General features: G+C 42.0%; 1 protein-coding gene across 1 annotated transcript in view; it reads left to right on the forward strand.

The window, feature by feature from the left end:
• CNTNAP5 (contactin associated protein family member 5) overlaps window positions 1–27,033 on the forward strand; it is a 796,934-nt gene that overhangs the window by 746,833 nt on the left and 23,068 nt on the right. The window contains exons 20-21 of the mRNA XM_047871013.1: window positions 2,115–2,245; window positions 9,534–9,621. Coding sequence (XP_047726969.1) covers window positions 2,115–2,245; window positions 9,534–9,621 — 219 coding nt within the window. The remainder of the gene's footprint in view (window positions 1–2,114; window positions 2,246–9,533; window positions 9,622–27,033) is intronic.

The following is a 27,033-nucleotide window of genomic DNA, read 5'->3' on the forward strand; positions in this document are numbered from 1 at the left end:
GAATAGATGTGACCAAATCCTGGTACGCCGAGTTGTTACTTTGTAGAGGCTTTCCACTACACTCCTGGAAAACCAAAGAGTTCTGCTGGCCAACATGAGGTTGTGGGTTGAAGGTGGGTGGATTGGGAGAGGACAGTGGCAGCAGCAGCCTAGAGACAGCTTCCCATTCCTACTTCAGCTCAAGAAGCTCCGTATTTTTTTGTTTTCTATAATAGCGTTCACTATCATTTGAATGCAGTGTTCTAATTTGAAACCAATTTGAAAACGACTGGACTAGGCATATAAAACAAATCCAGATGCGTGGGAAAGAAATAGAACCCTAAATACTAACAAGAGACAGAAGGTTCAAGACAGATGGTGGGAATTCAAACCTGAATGAATTCCCTAAAACATCAGAGACTCCGATGCAGAAGGATAAACTAGTGCAGACATTACTACATTCTAGAGGAGGCCTTCAGGAATTATCTAATTCCTTAGGCATGCAACTCTTCTATTCTCCAGATGTTCTCCCAACTCCAAGTCAAGAAATACCAGGGCAAAACAATTTCTAAGAAAAATGCTTTGGTCTCTGATCCTACTGAGAATAAGTACAACCTAAATTTGTACTATTTCAGGGAAGTGATTCCTTTAGATGTAAAAAGTTTCAAGATCCCACTGAATTTTTTGACCTTCCTCCCTCCCTCCCTTCGTTCCTTCATTCGTTCATTTGTTCGTTCGTTCGTTCCTTCCTTCCTTTCTTCCTTCCTTCTTTCCTTCTTTCAAAATTTACTGATTATTTACCATATGCCAGGCACTGGGAAAGTAAGATATGTGCAGATCATCAAGGGGGTTATAGATTTGTAAGAGAGACAAGTAAGAGATAGATAATACAACTCAGTACCTGTTAGAATAGAGATGAACACAGGGCCTATAGGAGCAGAAGAAGGCATTGATTCCATCAAAACTCCTAAGAGGATGAGATGAATATTTGCATGGCTCTGGAAGAACTTGTTGAGGTATTTTAGATATAAACTGGAATGTTGGGGAAGCTTCAGAATACTTTGATAGACAGAGTCACTATGAGATTATTGACATCTAAGGTGGATGGTTGTGAGGCAGGTGTTGTAAAAGATGTATAAAATAGAAGCTATGTTTAAAATGGACAAATGCATCCAGAATATGTATGCAGAATCTGTACATGTGTATGTATTACCCAGACAGTGGGATGATAAGAGTCCAAATGCCCTCAAGGAATGTGGTATTCACCATCATACCTGACACAGAATTATCTGTCACATGCTGATTTAGTTTATGGGGTTGAATTCAAGATGAAAACACCAGGAGTCTGGAAGGACATGCCACCCAACAGCCTGCAGGTGCACAAGGTGGGCACTTCCCTACCAGAGCCTGGCTGTGGCCCTGTGTCTACACTGCACTACCACTCCTGCTCAACTCCTCTCAGCACCAAATATGCTACTGTTAGAGAACTATTATTCATGTTTAAGGGATAAAAAAGTAAACAGTAATAGTTGAACAGTAATATTTGGAAATATCCGATGGTCAGATCTAAAAGGAGAGAGCAAACCAGGAAATCCAGCATTAGCTTGTAGACTTTGTGATACTGGTGGACTCTGTTGGGTAATGCTTTCATAGGCCAAACTTTTTCTTCTATTCTGGCTTAGATTATTTTACAGTCTGATTTCATATCATGTATTCTGAAATTTCATGAAGGCAATTATGAAGAAAAGGAATTATAGGAAGTAGTAGGAGTTGAAGAGAGAATAGAAAATGAATCCCTGCTATTAAAGTTTTCACAGCCCAATTACAGAATAGACTTGTGACTGTTTTATTTTCCAACCTGGCATTGTGGTTTCTATACACACACACACAGGCACACACACACACACACACACACACACAAATGCACACAAATTTTGCACCTATACTCTGGATTTTCCATGTGGACCCAGATGTTATAGTAATAGCATATGTAATGCCTTTTAAAAATTTGAATAATGAAAAGATTGAGACATAGATCCCTAGAAAACAGTAATGATCAACTAAAAGACAATCTGATCATATTTTTTCATTTTATGGGTCCTATTTTTAATTATAATTTCTAATTTTTTTTCAAGGAAGCTTACAGGTTCGCTATCAGCTAAGCAAGGAAGAGACCCATGTTTTCAATATGGATGCAGAGAATTTTGCCAACCGAAGGTTGCACCACTTGAAGATTAACCGGGAGGGAAGAGAGCTTACCATTCAGGTACCTTACTTCTCTTCTCATTCAGCCAAATATGTTTTGGCTGTTCAATAAAATATTCTGTGCTTCTACCCTGAGCTAAGTGTGAAGCCAAGTCCTGGGGATAGATATCAACCACACTTGGCTCAGCCTTGGACAAACTAGACAAAAGTGAACTACGGTGAGCTCCCCCCCTCCTACCAGCATCCACATCACCTGAGTTCTTGCTACAAATGCAAATTCTTGCGCATTACATCAGATCTACTTAATCAGAAATGTTTTTGCAGGGGAGGTAGCAGGTGATTCTGAAGCCTAATCAGGTTTGATAACCCTGAACTTGAGTATAAGAGGAAGATGCACAGCTGAAGAGGAATCACAAGAGACTGACAAGGGCTGGGATAGAAGTGTGTACAGGTGCTTTGGGAGCATGGAAGAGAACACTGATCTCTTCTGGATATAAGTACCTGTTTCTTAGAGAAAGTTACTCCTAACTCTAGTTAGTTTAGAAGGCAAGGAGGAGTTGCCTAAGTGGAGAAGAGAGAAGGATGTGGTCATGTGGTGGGTCCACGTGAGCATCGGCAGAGACGTCCAGAAGAGCACAGCATGTGGCAGGCACTCTGGAATTCCTGGGGTCTCATTATAAAGGGCAGCAAGAAGGGGAGGGCACATCACAACAGAGAACATGCAGAGTCCAGATCATCCTGGTCAGAATCGTGTCCTCAGGTCAGCCTTTCCATCTGCCCAGCAATCCCCCTTTATTGTTTTAGTCCATCACTCTCTTGATCTCCTAGATGACAATTTTAAAACCTCCTTCTTTCTCCTTATACCCCAACAGTTACAACCCCATCTTCCCTTGTGAAAGATGACTTTCTTTTCTTCTTTCTTGTGAGAAATGTAGCATCCAGAAGAGAATACCCCCGTACACACTCTCTCCACCCTATTTACCCACCTCCTGCATAGGTGTCCAGGCACTCTATCTCCCTCATGTGGGTGAATATGAGCAAGCAATGATTCTAGCTCATGCCAGACCCACCACCTGTGGGCCAGGTGTCAGACCCCACTCAAGAACATCACTCCAGCCTTCATATCTTCCCCGCCCTTGTCAACATTTCCCCGTTCTGTTGGATGGCTCCCCAAAACATAAACATGCAAAGATTGCTTGCATTAAGAACATAATTACAATAATAAATAAAATAATAATTTGCATACAACATGATAAGAAAAAACGCTCTCGAGATCGAGGGAGGAAACCTCTGTCTTCTCTGACTTCATATACTGCTCCGTTTCCTCTTTCAGTCTATTGCCCATGTCCTTGGAAATGTCTACCTCCTTGGTCTTCTGAGTTTCCCTTCCTTTTTCTTAAACCTACATCACAGAAGGATTTTTCCCTGTGCTGGAGTCAAATTATACTTCTCAAGACACCAATGGTCATACAGAATCCAGCAATCTTTTCCTGACTTGGCTTCTCGTTGGCATTTGACACGGCAATTGCCTCTGATCTTGACACGCATTCTTACTTGGCTTGTAGGACACAACTTTCACCTGCTGTTTCTACTGCATCTGCTGGTTGCTCCTTCTTTTCTCTTTGTTTGCCCTCCCATCATCATTCAAACTGGAACATCACAGGACTCATTTTCATACTCCTCTTCTTTTCTGTCTACGCTCATTTCATGTCTAATTTCATTCAGACTGACAACTTCAAATGTGCTGGGATGCTGATGAATTAATTCCAAAGGTGTATCTAGCTCTAAACCTTTCCATGAATTCCAGATCTAGCACTGCCTGCTTGGCTATCTATTTGAGTGTCTATTGTGCATCTTGAACATTACTATTTCACGCTAAGTTTCTGAGAATCTTAACCCCAAACACTCACCACATCTCAGTCCGTGGCATAATCTTCCCCATCTCAGTCCGTGGCAGCTCCATGCTTGCAGTTTCCCAGTCTAAACATTATGGTGTCATCTCAGATATCTCTTCTCTCACATGCAACAACATGTTGATCAACAGCGTCTACCCTGCCCCAGCCACTCTCATCTCTCCCTTGGATTATTAGAGTTTACAGTTGCATCTTAATTGACAGATAGGCCCTTGCTTCACTTTTTGTTCCCCTGCAAGCTTTTCTCAACACAGTGGCCAGAGAGTTTGTATTAAAACTTTAGTCTTAGGCCCCTGGGTGGCTCAGTCAGTTGAACATCTGACTTCGGCTCAGGTCATGATCTTGCAATTCGTGAGTTCAAGCCCCGCGTCAGACTCTGTGCTGACAGCTCAGAGCTTGGATGGAGCCTGCTTCGGATTCTGTGTCTCCCTCTCTCTCTGCGCCTCCCCTGCTCATGCTCTGTCTCTCTCTCTGTCAAAAATAAACATTAAAATTTTTTTTAAACTATTCTTAATGACGCCATTTTTGATCACCTTATTTAATATGGACAACCTAGCCCCTTGACTTCTATCCTGCAGTGCTTGAACACTATCTAACATTCAGTATAATTTATTTATCTAATTTTTTGTCCTCTCTCTCTCCCCTAGAGGACAGGGATTTTTCTCTGTTTTCATTACCATAGAACTCCCACTTTGTCAAGCAGGTGCTCAATAAATATTTCTAAATGAAATGAATGAATTCCATAGGGTTTAATGTACTATGTGGGGGAGATCAAATTGACCCTGTGAAGAAGGTTTCCCATAGGATTTTAGTCATGGAATGTAGCATGGTTAGATTTTCATTTTCAGGGGGTTCACTGTGGTCACTGCATGGAAATATACATTTGATTATGAGATAGAGACCAGCCAGAAAGAGATTATGAGGGCCTCAATTAGTGCAGTGGGCAGAACCACAGAGATAAAGATGTGAAAAATAACATCAGTAGCATTGTGTGCCCTTTTGGGTGTGGGCTATGGGAGAAGTCAAGGTTGACTATTAGTTTGCTTGATTGAGTAGAAGTTCAGGAATAATTGTCAAATATATGGTATGAAAACAATCCTTGAGTGATTATAATTTAATGAGTTTACCTTTAGAATTTATTCTTGAAATAGGGGGATACATCTTTGGAGAAAGTTCGGGCTGGGGCAAGATTGGAGGATCAAATGGATGGGAATAAAGATTTCTTGTGTGAATATCTTGACTGGGGTCCTGATGGAACATACGGGCACATTCTGGTGGGCATGTGTATATATGATTCCTTTTTCCTTTCTTTTTTATATTTCCTGTATTTCTTTCCACAAATGAAAGATGCAGACAGGTCAGTGGGAGGACAATAGAAGGTATTTCCTTCTCTTCTCCATCAAGAGGATCTCTACCAATCAGTTTAACAATCAACAATAAGCATGTATTGGTTGATAACATATGGTTCCCAAGACACTGAGGAAGCAGAAAAAACTAGAGCTAGACTTTTTTTGAACTTGGACTCAGTTTATTGATGCAGGAACACAACACACCTGCCTCTCAGTCACCCCCACCCCTCTTGCCCTAGCTAGATCTCTTCTTCCTCCCTGCGTGGAACTCTTCAGTGAAAACAGAAAAAGGTAGGCTCCTACTCATCACCAGTCCTGCCCTTAGGCCGTGTGGAGCAGGGTGTAGGCCTTACTCAGAACCTGTTTGAGAGAGAGGGCAGGCGAGCATCACCATACTCCACCAAGCAGAGGCATCTTGTACCTAAAAACAGATTCTTCCATGTCCTCCCAGGCCCTGAGTGGCTATTCCTCCTCTTCTCTTTCTTTGTGATGCCAAGAAGGAGGTCATGGGGACTGGGCCTGAAATTAGGAGCAAGTGTCCCTGGTGATGATTTGAGAATTATAATTTGGCTAGTGTTTTTTTAAGGTATAGGTGCCCACCAGCATGTCCTGGCAGTGGAGGTGAACTTCAGTGTTCTTATTTAAAATGCATCCATGACATTAAACGGATTAAGCCAGCTTACCAAAATGCCAGCTCAACAAGCTGTAAAGAAGGAGGTGCCAGGCGCTTTTGAAACCCAGTAGTTAGTTCCTTCCTTAGAGAGATGAAAATCTCAAGGTCAAGGCGTCGCTACGGGGAGACAAACTTGAGTGTTAAATTCCTGTTCCACCACGTGCATTATGTGATCTTAGACTATAACTCACCTTTCTGAGCTTCAGTCTACTGCTGTACTAAAAAAGAAAAATAAAAACAGGCGGGGGTGGGGTTCAAATGCAACCGAGCTCAGTTTTCATAAGGATTAGATGAAAGAACATAGCTGAAAGACCAAGCATGAAGCCTGGCATGTAGGACGTACTCAGAAAAGGTTGGCTCCATTTTCATCTTTTTCCATCTCACTTAAAACTTGACAAGACCACTGGGTATCCTCAATTCTGAGATCAACAAGGCTCTGTAGTCCAGATGACAAACTTAAGACATCCCACTGTTTTAAAGGACTACAATGCTTCACCCCTTAGGACCTCACCAATTATAATGAAACACAAACACAATGCTAAACTGTAAAATGCACAAAAGGAAGCCTGATGAAATAATGCATTTCCCACTGAATCCCTCAATGATTCCAATAGCCCATATTATAACTACTGAAGCCCTAAAATAAGTATCTGTGGGGCACCCCTCTTTTTTACGTGTGTGCTTCTGTCCTATGAGTTGGCTGTTTTTCCAATCGGTGACCCAGCAGCTGAACCAGTACTACTGCTCAGGTGCTCACATCCCATGTCAGGGCTGGAGCCCGTCCCCAGCTCTCCATAGTCCACCAGGAGCCCCAGGTATCCTGTGAGCCATCTTCCTTCCTCTCTGAACCTTTACAATTACTCATCTTTTCCGAAAAACCCCTTTGATTGTCATTCACCGCCTCTCCTTCATTAGTCATCTGGTTTAAGTGCTAACCACCAGGTAAGTTCCCCAAAGCAGAACAGCAGGATAGGGAGGACTCATGTACTTGACCAGTGAGCTCTCCCATGTGTGACATCTGGGCATGGGCCTGTCAAGGTTTAGGGACAACTTGCATGAGAAGCTGACCTTGGGGAGCCCGGGGAGGAGGTGAGGGGCAGAAGCAAGGGCAATCTCAGCTCCACCTTCAGTGCTACGAATCTTTCCACCCTTCTCCACTCAGCTGGAAATTCCACCCACTTTAACCTCCTCTCCAACCTGGACAAGAGCACATGAGGGGAGGCCCCCTGCACCTGCTGGAGGGGGCAGTTTTAGCCAGTGGAAGAGGCAGGGGAGAGCTCTGAAGTGGGGCAGGAAGAAAACATTCCTAGAGGCAAGGACTGAATCTGAACCCATGGGTATTATTCAGACTACGGATGGGGACTGTGGGGACTAAAACCCTATGTTGTACCTAAAGGTGAAGGAGCTGCCAGGCAGTGAGAGACATCCTGGTGCTGTGACCGACTCTGTCCTCATAGCTTCAAGATAGAAAAGGGATCAATACAGGATGTTTATTCATTCACTCGGCAAACCTGTGTTAGGAGATACTTTGCCAGTTTCTCTAGTAGGTCCTACAGAAAACGTATATCAGTAAGATGTATGAATTCTCAAAGAGGCAACAGTTTAGGGAGACCAGGAGGGAGAGAGAAGCAGATCATTATAATGCAGCACTTAATTTTTTTTTAATGTTTATTCATTTTTGAGAGACAGAGATAGACAGAATGCAAGCAGGGGTGGGGCAGAGAGCCAGAGAGACACAGCATCCGAAGCAGGCTCCAGGCTCTGCGCTGTCAGCACAGAGCCCATTGTGGGGCTCGAACTCACCAGCCGTGAAATCATGACCTGAGCCGAAGTTGGATGCTTAACCGACTGAGCCACCCAGGCGCCCCAATATAATGCAACACTTTAAATGCAAAGTTAGAGGCAGAAAAAAAAAGACACCATGAGGACAGAAACGAGTGTCAACCGATCTAGCCAAGGCATCAAGGAAAGCTTCCTGGAGGAGGTAGCCTCTGGGAGCACTTAGAACAGTGTTTGGCATATAGTAGATACTCAAACATTTGTTGAATGAGTTTTGTAGAAAGCCAGAAATTAAACAGACAGTGATTGTCTACAATCCCTATCTAGAGAGGGTTGGACAAGGAAAGCAAACCCCATAGAGAGTGACAGGTGGGCCACATGACAGTGGGACACTGCTTTGTGACACTGTCTGGCCCTTCCCAAGTTATGGATCTCTAGGACATCATCTCCTCAGTCTGTATAATAGGGGTAATAATGCCTATCTCACGGTATTCTAGGGAGGCATGTATTTTGAAAGCTGCTTCAATATGATGTCTCATACATACCAAGAGTTCAATAAATAGCAAATATGATTCCAGTCTAATTTCACAAATGAAATAGTAATAAAGCATGTAACCATGAGCCACAGTCACAGCCGGTGACTTCTCTCACAGTGGAAACCACCGCAGGACCTAGAGGTTCCTAGAGGAGGGTTCATTTGCGGAGGGATAGTCGTGGCCATGGGATCTGGGAGAATCGAGTACCACCCCTGGGTCAGCTGCTCCCCAAGGGAAGAGCGGGGCTGGGCACACAGCTTGCAGAGGTCTTAGTCTCCTTTTCCTTCCACATGAAACTGTAAGATAAAAAGGATCCTTTGTAGGCACAGCATCATGTGAATGTGCAGCATAGATCCTGGGAAAACTAGACCAGAAAGGCTGAGAATGTAAGAATGGATGGATAACATTGCCTCAGAATGAGGGGCAGGGAAGGAGATGGAACTGGATTACACAAGGAGAGTCCCCTAAAGGATTATGGTGCAAAACAAGTCCTGGAAATCCCAGTGGTGGCTTTTGTTCACCCCTATGAAGCGGGGTTATGAGGTCTTCCTGTTGGTGGTGACCGTTCAGTGAGTCTCTCCTCCCCATTGTCTAACTTTCTGTCACCCTGAAAGATTTGCTGGGCAAAATCCCGCAGTCCACACTTGAGTGAGACCAAGTCAGAATTATTGTAGCAAAGGGAGCAGTGGTGGCCCTAAAGACCCAATGAGGAGAAAGGGGGAATTGGGGAATGAGTGTGGGCTTTCTGTGTAATGGCAGGCGTGCACAGCACGTTCCCAAGAAGGCTTCATTTGTTTCCTTGTTTGCAACAAAGAACTTGGTGAGAAAATTTCAGTGGGAAGATAAATACCTGTCAAAAGCTGTACAGAATTTCCCAGGGAGAAGACTTGTGTGAAGGCCTTCATTTAACCAAGAGGGAAGAAAAAAGTATTTTATGTACATTGTGGGAGAATTAGCGAGACGTTTCTCATCTCCAGAGACAAAAATCCCAAAGGGGTCTGCTCAGTGTGTGTTTCCAAACTTTTTGCAGATGGGAGGGTGTTCTGCCCTTTCTGTGCAGACCTCTGCTGATGCACGTTTGTCTTCTGTTTTCCTGCAGGTAGATCAGCACCTGCGACTCAGTTACAACTTTTCCCCAGAAGTCGAATTCAGGGCCATACGGTCACTCACCTTGGGCAAAGTCACAGGTTTGTTTTCTCATCCTTTCTTTTCCAGTGGGCTTCGTTGAAATAAATGAAGAAACAAATAATTTCCATCAGGCAGGTTAGTGATTCAAATCTGGAGCCTCTGGCTCACCATAGGTAAGATCTAGAACCGAGATTTCTGGTAGGGGAGTTGCTCAGGCATATGTGGCAGGGTTGGGAGCTGGCATTTATACCTACTTTATGGAATACTGGGTAAGGCAAAGTAACATAGAAATTAAGTAAGATAATGTTTACTTATGTTCTAATTAATTAATTCTCAATGTTTGTTTTTTACTTATATTTTCTTAATGTTTACTTACCAAAATTAAGGATTTGACCTACCCAATTACTGGATTGCTCAGATGCTCAGTCCCTTTATTAATTCACCACCAACTGAAAGAGGATTGAAATCTCCTCTCATAATGGTGGATTTTCTTTTGTTTTCTACCGGAAATTCTGTGAAATTTCATCTTCTATGCCTTGAGTGTCTTTATGAGGTGCATGTAAGATTGGAATTTTTATAACTTGATGAACATTTTTTTTCATACTGAAGTGGTCTTTTTAACATTAAGTATCTCTGTGCTTAAATCTACTTTGTCTATTATTAATATAGCTGATTCACTTTTCCTTTAGTTAGTATTTGCATGGCCTGTCCCTTCTCGTGTATTTCCTTTCAATTTTTCTTTCTTTTTTTTTTCCTTTTTCCTTTTTCCTTTTTTTATTAAACTCAAGTATGGTGAACATATAGTATTATATCCCTTACAGGTGTACATTCAGCAATTCTGTACCTTTCTCCGTGCTCATCACGATAAGCATACTCTTAATTTTCCTTTTACTTTAAGCCTCTGTGTGATCTTGTGCAGAGCACAAGGCTGAATTTTGTACTTTATCCAATCTGGCCAGCTTTGTGTTATAAATTGGCAAATGTAAGCTTCTCTACATTTTCGTATGGTTAGATTTGTTTCTGCTTCCTTATTTTCTGTTCATTCAACTTTTTTTTTCTTTTTTTTTTTAACGTTTTATTTATTTTTGGGACAGAGAGAGACAGAGCATGAACGGGGGAGGGGCAGAGAGAGAGGGAGACACAGAGTCGGAAACAGGCTCCAGGCTCTGAGCCATGAGCCCAGAGCCTGACGCGGGGCTCGAACTCACGGACCGCGAGATCGTGACCTGGCTGAAGTCGGACGCTCAACCGACTGCGCCACCCAGGCGCCCCACAACTTTTAAGGCATTTCAAATAGGAATGCATTTAACCCCAGAAATGAGTTGCTTGCATAATGGCAGCACCCCTTCCATTGTTGGTAGATTCTTGTTGCAGTCTTTTGGAATGACTCATCAGCCGTCCCAAGTGGATTTATGGGAAGCTGCTAACTCTGAGGCCATCACTGATGAGATGCTAGAGTCCAGAGGCCACTGAGGCCCCAGTCCTGGAGTAGTCCTCCCCAGGAGGCAGGAAAAGATCTCTGAAAAGTGATGGTAGAAGACACGGCATGTAACCATGAGTTTGCTTGCCAATAGAAACAGCTGAAAAAGCATAAAAATGATGCCTTTCTCACTGCAGCCTTCCAAATCCATAAACTTATTTAATTTCCAGAGCATAATATGTGTCCAGAAACCCAAATGCAGTTGGGTCTGAGAAATGTCAATTTTAGTCTGCAAGATGGCAGTCAAAGGAGGCAGTCAACACTGACCGACTTCTAGATTGAATTTTGTTGGTTGTTTGTTTTCTCATTTCCATCCTACCTCCTGTAATAATAATTATTTTATGTAGATACTTTTTTGATTTACCGAGGCAGTCACTATTTGACTTGTTCCTCACTCCTCCAACTTTCTACGTATTAACAGGTTTGATTTCCTTCTTTCTGAAGTACATCCTTATGAATTTATGTTGTAGAAGTGTCCCCTCATCTGATAAAGGACTTTATTTCACCTTTTTTTCTGGGAAGATATTTTTGCTAGACATACAAGTCAATAATAAAGGGCAGTTCCCCTCTGTTATTGAAAGAATTATTTAGGTATGTGATGGAGCCAGCTCACACAAGCTCCTAAGAGCCTGTTAGATACATCTTGTGCCCAATTTTGCATTCAGTGATGTTACAGTTCAGGCTGAAATTGGCTAAACTCAGACTGTTCATGGAAATCAGAAATGCTACAGGGCTTCTCTGCTGCTGGGGAGCAAGTTTTAAACCCTTACCAGCACATCCCTGCAGTCTTCTGTCTTTTACTGTTACTGTTGAAAAGGTGGCTGTCAGTCTGTCCCACCTTTGAAAGTGCTCTGACCACCCTGAGCCCCAACACCCACAAGCTACTTTTAAGATGATCTCTTTTATTTTGGTATTTTGTAGTTTGATTACCTTGCATCTGGGTGTAGATTTATTATTGTTAAGTATCTCATTCGATGTGTTTGTTTCCTGTTTGTATCTGTTAGGTTCTGGTTCATATGTCCTATTTACCCATATATCTATGGGTTAGTTCTCGGAAGTTCTCAGCATATGAAATTGGGCTTCATTCTTATTCTCTCTCTTCAATTATTTTAGACCTGCACTAGATAAGTCTTTGATTTTCTATCTTCATGTTTCTTACTATACTTTTGTAATAAGTATTATTTTTTGTCTATCTTGAATTCTGGACAGTGTATTCAATTTTATCTTTAAATTCACTAATTCTTTCTTCATCTCTCCCTAATATCTCATTAAACCCATTCAATGAAACATTTTTCATAAATTATGTCTTTATTTCAAAAAATAATGTTTGTTCTTTTTCAAACATATCAGTTTATTTAGTCTGTTGTTCTCACTCTTTTTTTTGTTCCTATATTTTTGTCTTTAATTATTATGTTAATAACTATTGAACATAGCTCTGTTCAATAGCCAACATATATATATATATATATATATATATATATATATATATTGCCTCTGGCAATCCCAATATCTGAAGTATGTAGGGGTCTAAATCTGTAATTGTTTTCCTATTTTTTTCATATGATTCCCATTCTCTCATGTGTGTGTGTGTGCACATGCATGCATATTTTGTTGAAATTAATGTGTTGGAACCTTGATCAAAAATTGGGAAGCTTTTGTCCAGGCAAGATTTGTATTTTCTTCTGCCAGGTGCCAGAAGGTGCTACCAATTTAGGATTATTTCAAGTTCTCACTTTTTTTTTTTCCAAAAAGAGAGTGACTATAAATTTGAGCTGCAGGCCTGAATGGGAGCAAGCCTGTGACTGAAGTATCAGCAGAAATGCTGCTCCTGTTAATATCATAGTAGGTCATGCTACTGTTACTTTTGTTGCTTAGTTTTCAATTGAGAGCCACAGTAGAAATGGGAAGGTTTTATGTGTATTCCCTTTGCTGTGAGGTGATATTCTTTTCTAGTCTACTTGTCACTAAAGCTTCATGTGAGAGTCTCAGGTTCAATGTCTTCACGTGGCAAAGGCTCAAAGCTTAGATTTCTGTTCTTCTTCGGGATGGTGCAGGTATTTTTCCGTGATACAACCCAAATGTTGGTTTATAGCTCACCAACTTGGTTGTGTCCTCCCATCCCCCCAAAACTTAGGATTCTTCTTTGTTCCCCAAGCTCAGTGACATAGTAAAGGTATGTTTGTTGGTATTAATGAAGCAAAATTACTTTTTAGAATATCTAGTATGCTACATGTTCTATGCTCCATAAATGTATCTAGAGTCATATAATCCTCACTGCAAACAAATAAGAAGAACCTTGGGAGGAAAGAGAATTAGAGCTGAATGATGACAAAACTCAAGTTGTTTTTCATAGCACCTGATTTGTGCAGTGGAAACTCTGGAAACATCCACGTGTTTAAACAGCATCCCCTCATTAATCTTGTCGCCATGTAGGATGTTCCTGTGGTCTTCCTGTCTTTTGAATTAAACCCGTAATACATAAGACTAAAAAGGTGAAACTTCAAATAAAGGTACTAAATCACTGAGGGATACTTTCTCATTTTGTTTTGGATACTTTGTGAGGAAAGATTGGAAAGAGCTTGGTTATGGTTGAAAAATAATACTCAGTAAAGTTTCTTCATTGTGCTAAGTGTTGGACACTCCTGCCTTCTGGTCTCTCTCCCCATCCAAATTGCTATGACAGACCGGACTCCCATTTGACTTCAATGCTTCTGGCCTATGAGAAGTCTCTAGCTGGTGGTGAGGGAGAGGATGTGAACATAAGCTTCATCATTAAGTAAGGACACTAATTGTGGCTATTCTTTGGAATTAAGGCTAATGCATCAGAAAGAGCATGGTGCAGGGGTAGAGGGTATGGGTAGAGATGGTGTGGAAATGGGTAAGTGACAGTGATGACAAATGAAACCCTACTCCACAGTTTTAGAAGAGCCTGGCACTCTGTTGGACATTTTCAACTCTAAAGCAAAGATGTGCAAGCATTTTTCAGAGTAGATACCCAGAGCAAACAAGGTAATAAATCTATTGCCTCAGTTTTCTTTAGTGCCACTAATAGCATTCCATTGTGATACAAGAACAAGTTTGTTTGTTGTTGTTGTTGTTGTTGTTGTTGTTGTTGTTTTCATTTTCTTTCTGTAAGAGGAAGGACCAATTGACCATTCTAGAGGATAATGATTTAGTACATAATCTGTACCGACCGTGGTGCTCCATGGTATGTGCTATATTTATACCATGATGAGTAAAACACTTTCCTGAGAATTCCTGTGATGCAAGAACTAGTCCATGACATTAAAACCTGCATCGCAGGCGCTCACCTCTGGGAAGTCATGGAATGTTGCTAGGTTTATGCCTCAGTTTACTGACACCGTTGGACTTTTAAGGGAGACCTTTTTTTAGCTTGGGTACTATTGCATCAATGGGTTTAAGAGAAATTAACATTAAGAAAGGAAAAACAAGTGTGTATTTAAACATCTCATCCTTTTGGACAGTATCATCTCATTCTGGAAAATAGCTTCATTCTTTAGAAAATATAGAAATGCTTTCTTGAGGTTCAAATAGTGTGACTTATCTCTGTACTTCTAAGTCTCTCTCCAATTTGGCCTGGGCATGAAAGTGTGGACATTCAGACATATTTAGGAATTCAAAAACCTTTACCCTTCTCAGGGCATCTGGGTGATTCACTTGATTAAGCATCCGACTTCAGCTCAGCTTATGATCTTGTGGTTCCTGGGTTCAAGCCCCACATCAGGCTCTGTGCTGACAGCTCAGAGCCTGGACCCTGCTTCAGATTCTGTCTCCCTCTCTCTGCCCCTCCCCTGCTTGTGCTCTGTCTCTCTCTGTCTCTCAAATATAAACAAACATTATTTTTTTTTAAATATCTTTACACTTCTAAGAGAAACTGTCTGTTTTGGTTTTGGTTTTGTTTTAATTATTTTTTTTTTCTGGTCCAGGTTTCCCCAAATTTGCTGTACCAGGATATGTCATTAAATTGGATTGTAACATTTAAAAAAACTATTTTGGGTACAAGTAATAATTAAGGAACTGTAATTATTATTTACCTCTTTAAAAAGTCTTTTTTATTTTATTTTATTATTTTATTTTATTTTATTTTATTTTATTTTATCTCATCTTACTTTATTTTATTTTAGAGAGAGAGTGAGCAGGGACTAGGGGAAGAGGGAGAGGAAGAATCCTAAGCAGTGCTCAGTGCAGAGCCAGGCACAGGGCTCAATCCTACAACCCTGGGATAATGACCTGAGCTGAAATCAAGAGTGAGATGCTCAACTGCCTGAACCACCCGGGTGCCCCCTGAGAAAAGCCTTCTTCACTGTACTCCAGATTTAGGAAGTAGCTCCTTTTTAAGATATGAGAAAATGTGAAAGTTTAAGTGGAAAGAAATCAAAGCACTGCCTTTAAACTGTAGCCACCAGATTCTGCATAGATAATAACAGACTTGCACTCAGGACACGCTTATAGGATTGTTTGTTTATGCAGACAGCGTTTGCTAATACCCTGCCTATTTGCCGATTTCGAAGCTCAAAGCTCACACCTGGCAGAAACATTATTCTTGTGCTCTAATGCCTGTTTGCCCACCTAGCTTCAAAGTTCACTTGGTCCTAAGAAGCCATATAGAAATTGAAAGAATCCCTTCTTAACCTGCATGAAACTGAGCTAATCTGGAAATTGCAGGGCTAGCTGTGAGCACCTACAGATGCTTTTAGTCTATTAAAATGAAATGGGTTTTGATTGTGTCTATAGAGCAGGGTTCTTGACGTCATCCAAATCCCTCACTTTTGAACTTTAAGCCTACTGTGTGTCTTCTGCAACATCAGACCATTGTTGAATGAATGCCCTGCTTGGTGTTACGGTAAATTTCTCTCAAGCATATTGTAGAAGTGCATTATGGCTGCCATTTTTAGAAAGCAAAGCAGAATTTATGCATATAAATGAAAGGTGGGTGCTTCAAAGAACTCATTTTGGAAGACTGCATACACCTTCATTTTGTTTTGATTTCGTACAGTTGGGGCTCCTTATGACTCATCTGGTACAGTTGATATTAAAGTAAGAATCCAAATTAACAAAGTAAGAAGCTCAGCTTTTTAGGGACAAAGTGACATGTGTTTGGTCCTGTAATTGCTGTCATGTGACCGTGGGGGAGTTTTCCAATCTGTCTCCTGTGCCTCATCCGTAAAATGAGGCTGATGATACTTGATTCATTGAATTCACAGAGCTCTGTACGGGTTATGCGAGACCCTGTATACAAAGCATTTGGCATTTAGCACACACTCAATAAATGTTGGTTTAAGCAGTTTAAGATTGTGGCAACATAAATAACTGATGTTTTGTTCTGTTTTAACACTCCGGAAAGGCAGCTATAAAGGTAACTTCCGAAAAGGCACACAGACATGTTCTGAGTGAGCAGTTCTGAACCATGGTGTTGGCTGAAAATATGAGTGTCACTCACTATCGGTTAGGGCCGTTCAAGGGCAAGTTGAGTTCATACCAGCCTAAGCGGCGGTGACAGTGGAGAATATAATAGTTGGTAAAAATGGAGGGTTCTGAGTGTAGGCTTTGCTTCAGGCACAGCTGGATTCAGAAGCTCAGATGTGACCGTGATTCAGTCTTTGTCACTCTATCTGTTTCTGGCTCCACTTTTGACTCTGGTTACATTTCTCTGGGGCTTCATTCTCAGGCATAATTTCAAGAGGAACAAAGGTAGACTCAGCAACCCTGGGCTCAAATACTACCATTTCAGCCCCTCTGGTAGAAAGAAAGCCTTTGATTTCTACAATTTCCAAAGAAAGTCCTGGATTGAATCTCAAAGGATCAATTTGTGTCAGGTGACCATCCTAGATGACTACAATGTCCAAGTCACTAGAATACACCGAGTGGCCGTTCCTGAATACAAAGCAGTCCACTATGGCCCTAGAGGGGGTGAAGGGGTCAACACAGTATTAACCACATTTGCTGAGAATAGGGAAATGGTATCTTCTCAAAAGGAGGCCGAGGTACTCTTCCCAGAACGCGCGATGGAATGTGAGGAGGAAAAATCAACAATAATTGAATAATGCCCCTGCCTTTTTCATAGGTGCTTTCTGCTTTGTGGAAGCAGGAGAGAGGAGATTCAGTTACACAGGAAAGGCTAGAAGTTGCACACGATTTGGGTAACTGTATGGTGCTTGTGGGCATTGACAGTCCTAATGCGTCACAACAGAAAAGGCATTAATTGAGAGAGATGCTCTTTTAAGATATGCATGTTACCAGGAGGTGGGGGGGCTCAGTAGGTTCTGCGTCCCACTTTGGCGCATGTCATGATCTCGCGGTTTGTGACTTCAAGCCCCGTGTTGAGCTCTGTGCTTCAGCACAGAGCCTGCTTTGGATCCTCTGTCCCATCTCTCTTTGTGCCTCCCTACTGGTTCTCTCTCCTCTCTCAAATACATACATACATACATACATACATACATACATAAAAACATTTAAAAAGGAAATGCATGCATGTTACCTTCCTTGGGACAAGTTTATAGCTTCCCAAGAGACTCCTTTGAGGAAGTATTCACTTTGAAGCAAGTATTCATTCCATTCACTCATTCATTCATTCACTCTGAAAGCATAGGTTTCTTAAATGTTTACTTAGTGTCTGTTCATTCCTAGTTCCTCAGTGAATAGAAAGATTGCAAGCCACAATCCTTTTCTGACTTCTGAGAATGTGTATCATTGTCTCAGACTGCATCCAGAAATTTCTTTAAGTGATAGTGTTTCTCTGAGTCATAAGATATTTCAGATTCATTAACTTATCTGATCTCACAAAGTGACTGATGTGCTTTCAAGCATCCCGAAACATCAGATGGCAGTAATCATACCAATTTCTTAAATATGCACACTGTATCTTTTGTATTTTCAAGATAGCCAATATTGAACTGCAACTTGGCTATATAGAATTGGCTACTGTTTCTTTTGAAAACAATGGATGGCCTTTATTCCCCATAGAGAATTTCCACAGATGATTTCATTTCACCTCATGCAAAAGGAATGTGCGTTATCTTCTGATTTGAAATGCAATTTTATTTTGTGTTTGAAATGAATCCATGATAAGAACCCAGACCTACTCCGTGCTCTGTGCTGCTCTGCAAAAAGTCAAGTCTTTCTTGTAAGAGCAAAAATTCACTTTGAACCACATGCCCCTTTGTTACTCGTTCAATGCGATCGCTTGCTCTGTCTAAACTAGTAGGTAATAAATGAATGAAAGGAAGGTATTTGAGATACATTGTTTCCAAAAGTAGACCTTCCTCAGCTCCGAGGAGCTGTTTCTAATCTATTTGAAAGAGGGGTGGCCCTTTCAAGGAAGTACCTTTGCCTAGCTTTGTTAGCAAAGCATGTTTCCTGGAGTCTACCAGAAGCTTCCTGACATGATTGTTATTAATAAAAGTTCAAACAATTTTTATCATACAAAACTGAGCGTTGTTATGGACCATGCAGTTTACTAGGCCATATAGATACTCCAATCAAATTAACAGACTCTACCTGTTATAAAGTTCCCTCTTACTTTAAAACTCTTCCTCTTGCGGGGCGACTGGGTAGTTCAGTCGGTTAAGCATCCGACTTTGGCTTAGGTCATGATCTCATGGTTCATGGGTTCGAGTCCTGCATCAGGCTGTGTGCTGACAGCTTAGAGCCTGGAGCCTGCTTCGGATTCTGTGTCTCCCTCTCTCTGTGTTCCTCCCCTACCCGCTCTCTGTCTCTCTCTCAAAAATAAATAAACATTAAAAAACTTAAAAGAAATTCTTCCTCTTGCAAAGGAAAGTACTCAGAGTGATCTTGGTTTTATTAAAGTTTTCAAGGGTTCAGAGCGCCTCTTTTAGACTATGGTAAATACTACATTTTCCTCACTAATCAATAATATACTAATTAATAATTATTTTTATAATTAATAATATACTTCTCTGTGCTCGATCTCAGTTCTTATGTTAACTCATTTTTTTTTTCCTCACAGCAACTCAAGAAGGTTGAGTTTGCTGTTTTACAGATGAGACTAAGTCACAGAGGTTAAGCGACTTGCCCCATATCACAAACTTAACAAGTGGCAGACCTGGTATTTAAAGTCAGACCCTGTGAGTCCAGATTTCATGCTCCCAATCGGTCCTTCCATATTTTGGGTTTTAAGGAATGACATGAGATATTCCAGAAAGTGTACATGTCGTCTTCTTCTTCTTCTTCTTCTTCTTCTTCTTCTTTTCTGTTAAGGACTCTTGAATTCAAGCCTCACATCTTTAGGTGTTGTGGGCTTAAAAGCAGAATGTAGGGGCAGGTTTTAATCATGGCAGCAGAGTAGCATATTTATCATAAGTCAGGCTTTGGGATCAGCCCTGGGTTCCAGGCACGATTCGGTGCTGACTCACTGACCTGTGCAAATTACTTAACTTTCTCAGCTTTACTTTTCTCAATTAGAAGTAGGCATGTATTATGATTATACTGCCTGTTCCTATTTGAAAGATTAGGTTATAATGAAGATAAAGTGACTAGCGTGATGCTGACATAAAAAAGGTCAATAAATGTTTGCAATAATAGTAGTAATGATGACGATGATGATGATATAAGAGGCCGTGTTATCCAAACCGACACCTTTTCTCTTGAAAAATGGCTCCAGACTCTAATGTCATCCAGAGACATAAAAGAGACGTAAAAGAGATCTTCCAGGGAAGAGGGAAGTGTAACAAGGCTTGCATTTCAGTCTTCCTGCAGGCGGGCGGTGGGGGGGTGGGTGGGGAATCAATGAATATGGTATTCTATAACCTTGACTCTCGTTGATGCTTGGTAAATAGCCAGTTCTTAGGTTCTGATGAATTCATCTTAAAAGAATTAAGAGTTAAACCCAGCCAAATGTACCCGATAGTATTCACATTTACATTCTCAGCAGTTGAGCTGAATTAGTGGATCAACTATGCTTAAAATTTTGGGATCCAGTCTGATCGTTCAAAAGGTTGTCGCCATCTCCATCCCTCTCCCGTTCACAGTATGGGGGGAGTCATGAAGTTCCCAAGACGGGACTTGATGGTTTTACTTCCTTGCTACTCTATCAGGAGGCACATATTAAGTGTTCCTTGAAGGACAATCAATGGATGATATGTATTAGTTGTAGGGCTCAGTGCCTTACTGCTCAGTTTTCCGTAGCTTGATCTTGGAGGGGGATCTCCAGCCTCCCTGTACACTCTGTTTCTTCCTTACAGTGGTCCCTTGCCGTGAGGTGGAAAATTAACAGGTTTGGAATCAGACAGCATGGGGCTTAAGTCCTGTAACAGTCACTTATTAGCTGTGTCGCTACTAACTGCACCTCTCTGAGCCCGGTTTCCTCATCTGTAAAGTAGTAGTAATGCTTGCTGTATTGACTTGTGATGAAGATAAGAGGGAATGTGTGTAAAGGGTCTGGCATATGGTGGTATTTGAAAACAGCAGCTATTGTTAATAAGATCATACAACCATCCTGCCTATTGATTTTCTTCAGCTGGTATCACTTTCCCTTGCCAATGGCACTGCTATCGACTTGTTTACCCTTGGCCTGGGGGATCTGGGACAATGTTATAAGTGTCAGTGTTGACAGGGTAATGCAGTAATGAACTCTGCAGCAGCCGCTCAGCTACCTCTCCCATGCTGCTGGGGACAGAAGCACACACCTGGTTAGAAGCTGAAAGAGAAAAGGGCAACAAACATGCATTAGAATTCTAGATGTTGCCTCATGGAGAGGAGAGAAAGTTGGGCCACAGGGAGGGTTGTGTGGCCCTGGTTACTCACGTAGTCTCCATGGGTTTTATTTTTGGAAGATGCCATTAAGGATAATAAATGGAGTATTAAAACAGGTTAAAATAGCATGAAGTTCATTTACACTTAGGAGTGATTATGGGCTATCCACCTCTAGGAGAGATTTGCTCTGAATCCCTGCATTTTTTTCCATTTCACTTCCACAAGGATTATTCCCAACTGATCAGTGTCAGGACTTGACACCCGTAGCTAATACACCAGTGTTCTCTACCTTAGGTTTGAGGAAGAGTCGCATTGCCTGCTTCCCAGGGGGAAGGATAAATAAGTCAATTTTCCACCTTAAAAATGTCTTATGTTGATCCCTTAAAACGAATCACTACCTGTTGGAATCTACCCAAGACTTGGATGTATGTGTTAGCTTTCCTATTTCCTTGCCTTTTCCAAAATACTTCTATAGAATATAAGCTTTGCACAGGGCATTCCACTCTTAAAATATTAATGTTATATAAATGTTTAGAATTCTAAAGATTACTCCCTAGCATTATTCCCGGGTAATTAATTCAATGCACAGCTTTTGAGCACTTAATCTGTACAAGGCAAGATTTTAAGTGAAACTAAGAATATTTTAAAGAGGGGTAGCCCAGGGATCATTGCTCCTAAAATGATCAAACACAAATCTATGTAGGTAAGATAGTTTTTTTTTTTTAATGATTACAATATGAGTAATTTTGATAAGTGTCTCGAGGATTCTTCAGGGAGAGACCATTTCCAGCTGGCCTGATTCAGAGCAGTGTCATAGAAGACATCATCCTGACTCTACCCTTGAAGCACAGAGGTGGTCTTTACAGATGGGATGCATTCTGGGAAGGAGCGGTGTAAAACCAAATAAGGCAGCAGGAAGAAGGCAAAGATGGAGTGCTAGCAACAGGAAGTAGATGTCCGCCCTCCAAGCAGGAAAGGACAAGAGTCTGGACCAGGGGACAGCAATAAGACGGGGGAGCAGGTGCAGGTGACCTTCATGAAGTAGGAATTGGGGCATTTGGGTAATTCACTGGGTAGATGGGTAGAAGTATAAGATGGACTGGAAAGGAGCACGAGAGTGGGAGGGGGGGGTGGAGCACAGTTGTGGCATTGGCCAGTCATTGCAGAGGGAATCAGTCCATTCTGGTGAGGCCTGAGCTCAGACTTACTAACTTGAGGCACCCCTCACAATGGATTATAAAGCTGATACATTACATGCTCCTTTTAAGCCAGCACTCCAGGCCTGCTCAGCTGCTTCTGCATTTGTGAAATCCCGATCCTCAAGGACAGGGCAAAGAGCCACAGACTGGATTGTGGTGGAAAAGTCCAGCCTGGACCCTTCTCAGTGTGGCGATATCCACATCGGTCCACTTCTGCACGAGATATCTCTCCCCATCCTGAGTTAGCTCGCCATTCACAGGCTTGTATTTCTTATCTGTGTATGTACAGTTTCCCTGGGGAAGCCTGTGGTCTTTGAAAGCAGGGACTTTTGCTATCCATATTCTTATCACACCCATGTCACAGCACATGCCTTTGTGCCGTGTTGGCTCTCCATATGTATTTTACAATACAGTTCTTTTGATCAGTGTATGGCAGATAGAGTGCCTGCTTTCAATGCAGGAGGAAAACGCCTGTGTTAATCTTCCTGATTTTATAATCTGTGCTAGGGTGAACAACCACTCTCGTCTGCGGGAGACTGGGGGATTGCTAGGGACGAGGGATTATCACTGCTAAAACTGAAACGATCCTGGACAACCCTGGACAGTCAGTCACTCTGAGCCATGCTTAGTTGAGGGGTTTTGAATAGTTTGGTGGAACCAGATTCCAGGGTTTGGATGCCACATGAGCAACCAGGTCTCCCATTTTTTGCAGTCCCAGCCAAGCCCAAAGGTCACCATCCCAGCAGGTGTATTATAGGCTGACCCAAGTAAGGCTGGAGAAGAAGTGACAATGAACCAATCAGCCTCCTGACTAGCACTTTACCAGCCCCTGCTGTGGTGCTGATCACGGCAGCTCTGTGTGCAGAGAGGCCTGGAGAAGGTGTGAGGTCGCTTCTGCCCTTGAAAATCCAGTGGCCTGAGTGGGGACATAAAACTGCACACAAGCAGTAATTGCACAACGATTAATCTCTAACTCATGGAAATTGGATTCTAAGGGCATTAGGAGCCCAGAGAAAGGAGGAATCCAAAGTAAACCATCTGTAGCCAGGATACTGTTCCCCTTCTGTCCTGGGTGGAGGGTCAGGACCTTGTTTATGAGCATATCATTTCTAGCTATGCCGAGCAGTGGGGTCTTTCCATTAGCAGCACCTTGCAAACACATCGGTGTCAAATGCGCGTAGCATGAGCTGCTCTTAGTCTCCGGATGGGAAAGCTTGTGTACATCTGACATTCCAATAGGGGTTCACCTTATCTTGGGGCCTGTGGACGTTACTTTGCCATGTAGTAGAAGGTGTAGGGGCTTTGGTTATTGCTACAGCGGTTCTCCTGAGGTCTGAGTGGTATGTTTTTTTTTTTTTTTAATACTTGTTTATTTTTTTGAGAGAGAGACAAAGCATGGGCGGAGGAGTTGCAGAGAGAGAGAGGGAGACACAGAATCCAAAGCAGGCTCCAGGCTCCGAGCTGTCAGCACAGAACCTGATGTGGGGCTCATACCCACGAACCATGAGATCATGACCTGAGCCGAAGTCAGAGGCTCAACCAACTGAGCCTCCCCGTGCCACTGAATGGAAATTTTTATACATGCGAAGCTTTGCTCTTGCAGACTAATATGGGGTTTCAACATGGAGTTTTTTCTTATTACTCTGAGTATATTAGTCTGTGTGTGTATGTGTGTATGTGTGTGTCCCTGTGTTGTGCTTATCTCTGCGTAGTTACTTTGTCCCAAGTTGTTTTCTCTCTGTTATGTCACTTGATCTCCTTCATTGCTAGTAGAGGATTTCCTCAGAGTTCTAGTGATCCCGGCCTTTCTGCCCATACTTAAGAATGCATGGTGAGCATGTGTTGATTGGGAACCACACTGAGGGATATAGCCGGGCCTTTAATTAGAGAAACTCAACTGTGTCTTCTGGTCACTCTTCCTGGGATAGCTGTATTTCCCAAGCAAGACTTTTCCAGTCTCCTGCTGGGAAGGAGGGAGGTTCTGAAAGTCATGATGGCAAAGAATGCTGGTGGGGCTCATTATCTCTGGGGAAAATCCTCGTATTTCCTTCATTTTTCTATTGAGCACCCGTGACCTCAGTTGTGGGCATTGCCCTCACCTACCTGTCATAATCCCACGGGATTGTAGCCCTTCCTTTTCTCCAAGAACTATGGGCAGTTAAAGTTCTAAAGTACACTGTTTCGAGCTATTTTCTCTTTCTTTAGGATTTCTGTCTTTCTGAGGGGATTACCACAGAGTTGGCTGAGAGAGAACAGAAGGCTTTTGGATACCAAATATTCCAAATTTAGAACCCACTATCAGTCAGGGTTCAGCCAGTAAACCTAACTGTAGGAGGTACTATATTGAGACTTCTCGCATGGAGTGGGTTTACAGGAGCATGGACGCTGGGCACGAGCTCGGAAGTCTGCAGGGCGGGCCCCTGGGAGGTGCAGGCTGAAACGCTCAGGCATTGGTTGTGCACAGTGGAATTTCTTCTTCAGCAAAGCTTAAATTGCCACTTTGCTCTTAAATCCTTGCAGCTGATTGAATCAGACCCACGAAGATTATCTAAGGTAACCAGTCAACTGATTATGGATTTCATTCACAGCTAAGAAATACCTTCACAGTAACACCTGGATTAGTGTTTGAAACAGTAGATTGTAGCCTGGCCAAGTAAACATATCAATAGACCATGGTAGCACCCTCTCTTTATTTGTATTTTTTAACCAAAATAAAATTCTTCCTGGGGGCCTGGATGGCTCAGTGGGTTAAGTGGCCAACTTTGGCTCAGGTCATGATCTCAAGGTTCATGAGTTCGAGCTCTGTATCGGGCTCTAGGCTGACAGCTCGGAGCCTGGAGCCTGCTTTGGATGCTGTGTCTCCCTCTCTGTCTTCCCCTCCCCTGCTTGCATTGTCTGTCTCTCAAAAATGAATAAACGTTAATTTTTTTTTAATAAATAAAATTCTATAACATAATTAGCCATTTTAAAGGGTACAATTCAGTAATATTTAGTATATTCACAATGTTGTGCAACCATTACTGACATACAGTTCTCAAAAATCACCGTAAAGGGGACCCTAAACCAATTAGCAGTCACTCCTCATTGCCCCCTCCCCCCCTGCTCCAGGCAAGCCCTAATCTGCTTTCTGTATCTATTGATTTACCTATTCAGGATATTTCACATAGTAGAATCATACAGTTTACAACCTTTGGTGTCTTGCTTACTTTGCTTGCTTTCACCTAGCATAGTTTTTGAGGCTCAGCAACATTGTAATATGAATTCCTTTTCGTGATTTAATAGTATTCCATTGTATGGATATGCTGCTTTTGTTTGTATCTTTATCTGCTGATGGATATTCGGCCGTTTTCACCTTTTGGCCGCTGCAAATAGTGCTGCTGGGAACATGCATGTACATGTATCTACAGAATACCTGTTTTCAGTTTTCTTTGATAGATATTTAGGAGTGGAATTGCTGTCTTTGGAAAGCCATCATACCCAAGGGTTAGGCAAACAGGGGAAATTGATGCAATCCTGAATTGTAACCAGGCCTTTAAAGAGGACTCCTGCAATGTGAACATAGACAGAAACCATGAAAGTAGGGGCACCTGGGTGGCCCAGTCGGTTGAGCGTCCAACTTCGCCTCAGGTCATGATCTCACAGTTTGTGGGTTCGAGCCCTGCATTGGGCTCTGTGCTGACAGCTCAGAGCCTGGAGCCTGCTTCAGATTCTGTGTCTCCCTCTCTCTCTCTCTGCCCCTCCCCTGCTCATGCTCTGTCTCTCTCTCTGTCAAAAATAAATAAACATTAAAAAAAAAAGAAACCAACAAAGGAAAAAGTGAAAATTTTTATATGGGGCAAAGGAAGATTAAAAAAAAAAGATTTGCCTCTGATTTTAAAGCCTTAAATAACCCTGAAAAGAGAAATTGATATCCAAATTCTGTATTACACATAGGATTAGCCTAATAAACGTATTTTTTTAATTAAAAAAAAATAAAAGCTGTTTGCTTTTCTGAGGACCCTACCTGTGTGTATTCTGGAGCAGGCAAACATAGTACCATATCTTATCCTCCTAAGCCTCAAATATCAAATAATTAAAGTAAGCGCATATGTCTTTCCCTGGGCTCTGACGCCGAAACCTCTAGAATTCTACGAGTCACATCTAGGTGATTAGCAATTGCAGCTTGCATTTTAACATGCCAGCAACATTGAAAAGCACTGAATTCAGATTTTCACCTCTTGTCCTTGGACAGCTCAGTGGTCGTGAGCACTCTGTTCAGGGCTTCCACAGACACTGACAGATAGTATTTCTAGGTCTGTACCTCTCATTCGGGAGTGAGCTGTTTATTAATCATCAGGCAGGGACTTGTCCGAGGAGCCGCGTACAGTGAAGTTTGAACAAATTGTGCAACACGAGAACATGAATTCTGACATCGGACAGGCCGAGCCTGAAGCTTGGCTCCAGCTTGGCTCAAATACTGGTTGCTTGAGACCCTCGCCATTTCCTTATTTTATCTAGACCTCGGGTTACCTATCTGGAAAGTAGGAATAACCATTACTATCAGAATTGTTTTGATGACTAAATAATTGTATGCGTAAGAGTATGTGTGCACAATGTATCTGCATCCACAGTGCTTAGCACACAGTGACTAGCTGATATTCCGATGCTAGAGGGAGGCACCGTTGCAGAAGGGGAATCTGAATTGGAAACACTAGGAAGAAGTCCTGTAAAATTCATGCTGGCAAGAAAACTCTGCAGATGGGAAACCCCGTGCCTTGTAGCTCTCTTTTTTACATATCTTTACTCTCTGGCGGAGGTGTCCCCTCGCAAAGAAGTAGTTCTGCGGCACTACGAACAAAGTCGGTGATAATGCGATGAGATGTGGGCAGGTCCAGATCCTAAAAAGTCAGGACTATTTGTTTGTTTGATTTTCTATAATGTGATACAACGCCAGAGATGGTTTTAATCAGGAAGGAGATGAAATTCTTAAATACACCATTTTGTCTTCTCTATCTAGAGAGCTCTTTTCTAAGCCATGGTATTATATTTATCGTAGTGTGAGGTATTTTTGCAGTCATAGA

The sequence above is a fragment of the Prionailurus viverrinus genome, chromosome C1 (genome assembly GCF_022837055.1).
Source record: "Prionailurus viverrinus isolate Anna chromosome C1, UM_Priviv_1.0, whole genome shotgun sequence".
Taxonomy (NCBI): Eukaryota; Metazoa; Chordata; class Mammalia; order Carnivora; family Felidae; genus Prionailurus; species Prionailurus viverrinus.